The sequence below is a fragment of the Sinocyclocheilus rhinocerous genome, unplaced genomic scaffold, assembly GCF_001515625.1.
Source record: "Sinocyclocheilus rhinocerous isolate Xijiao unplaced genomic scaffold, SAMN03320098_v1.1 C36512486, whole genome shotgun sequence".
NCBI lineage: Eukaryota > Metazoa > Chordata > Actinopteri > Cypriniformes > Cyprinidae > Sinocyclocheilus > Sinocyclocheilus rhinocerous.
Window position 1 is genome coordinate 1 of NW_015782341.1, and position 1228 is coordinate 1228.

General features: G+C 35.9%; 1 protein-coding gene across 1 annotated transcript; it reads left to right on the top strand.

The window, feature by feature from the left end:
- Window positions 1-6: 6 nt before the first annotated feature.
- On the top strand, window positions 7-1222 carry LOC107736132 (U3 small nucleolar ribonucleoprotein protein MPP10-like; the record flags this gene model as incomplete). Its single annotated transcript, XM_016547625.1, has 4 exons — window positions 7-276; window positions 532-722; window positions 832-991; window positions 1190-1222. Coding segments are annotated over exons 1-4 (528 nt in total), but the record flags the coding sequence as incomplete, so codon positions are not given.
- Between the last annotated feature and the right edge of the window lie 6 nt (window positions 1223-1228).

Here is a 1228-nt window from a genome sequence, read left to right on the forward strand (position 1 = left end):
TCTGGTGAAGACTCGGATTTGGACTTTGATGTAGATACATTTGAGAAAAAAACCAAACAGTCAGCTGCCAAATTATCAAAGTCTAATAGGACTCCATCAGAAGTGGATGACAGGTTTTTTAAACTGTCAGAAATGGAGGCTTTTTTGGATAACATGGATAAAAGAGAAGGAAAGGAGAGTGTAGAGGAGGACATAGACTACTTTCAGAATTTGCCATCTGATGATGACGAGGAACTCAGCTTTGATAAACCAGTAGGGCTGAAAAAACAGAGAAAGGTAATGGTGTAACAGACTTTTCCTGAGTCTTTATTTATTTTTTAAATTATTTTAATTTGTTGCATCACGTTTATGGACCCCCCAGGGTGTAAAACTTTGGGTCTAATAAACAGATGAATGCAGCATGATTGTGTAACACCGAAGTATCAAAATCAAAAATGTATTCTAAGTATTCCATTTTATTTCAAATTTTTTATCTTTGTGTAAACATGAATTTAAACTGACTTCTCATGAAACTCTGTCTTTGTTTTACAGAAGAAAAGCTCCAGAGATATGAAATACAAAGATTTCTTTGCTCCAGTGGATGGAGAGCCTGAACAGACGGATCCAGATGAAGAGAAGGAACCAGAATCTAATGATGATTATGAGGGAGAAGAAGATGATGACGGTGAGCTGGAGGAGGAGGATGAAGAGGATATGAATGAGGAAGATTTTGATGTGGAGGAGTAAGTCATGAGGATGGATACCTGCTGTCCTCCATTGTTGTGTGTTAGCAGAATATAGTGTTACAGCATTTTCTTTCAGAGATCTAATGCATTTCACCTCTAAATATAGGGATGACACGGGTGATAGAGCAAGAAATGCATTACGCAAGGTGACCTTTGACCTTCCTGATGACAGTGAGGGTGAGGATGTGGAAGATATTCTAGGTGGAAAAGCCAAAAATGTGGCTAAACTCGAGTCCAAGTCATCCTTTGAAAAGAGACAGGAAAAGGTATTTCATTAATTTTTATTTTAGTTTTGATTCAGTAATTTTAGTGCTTATTTCAGTTAGTTGTCAAGGCAACATTTTCATTTAGCTTTTCATGTACTATTTATATTTCATTTCTTCTGTATTTCAGTTAACAAAAATGTTTTTTTTTTTAAGTTTTAGTTGTCAATTATAAGCCTGCTTTGATGTGAATTGAAACAGATGGCAAAAAAGATTGAAGAACTGGAGAACGCTGCATTG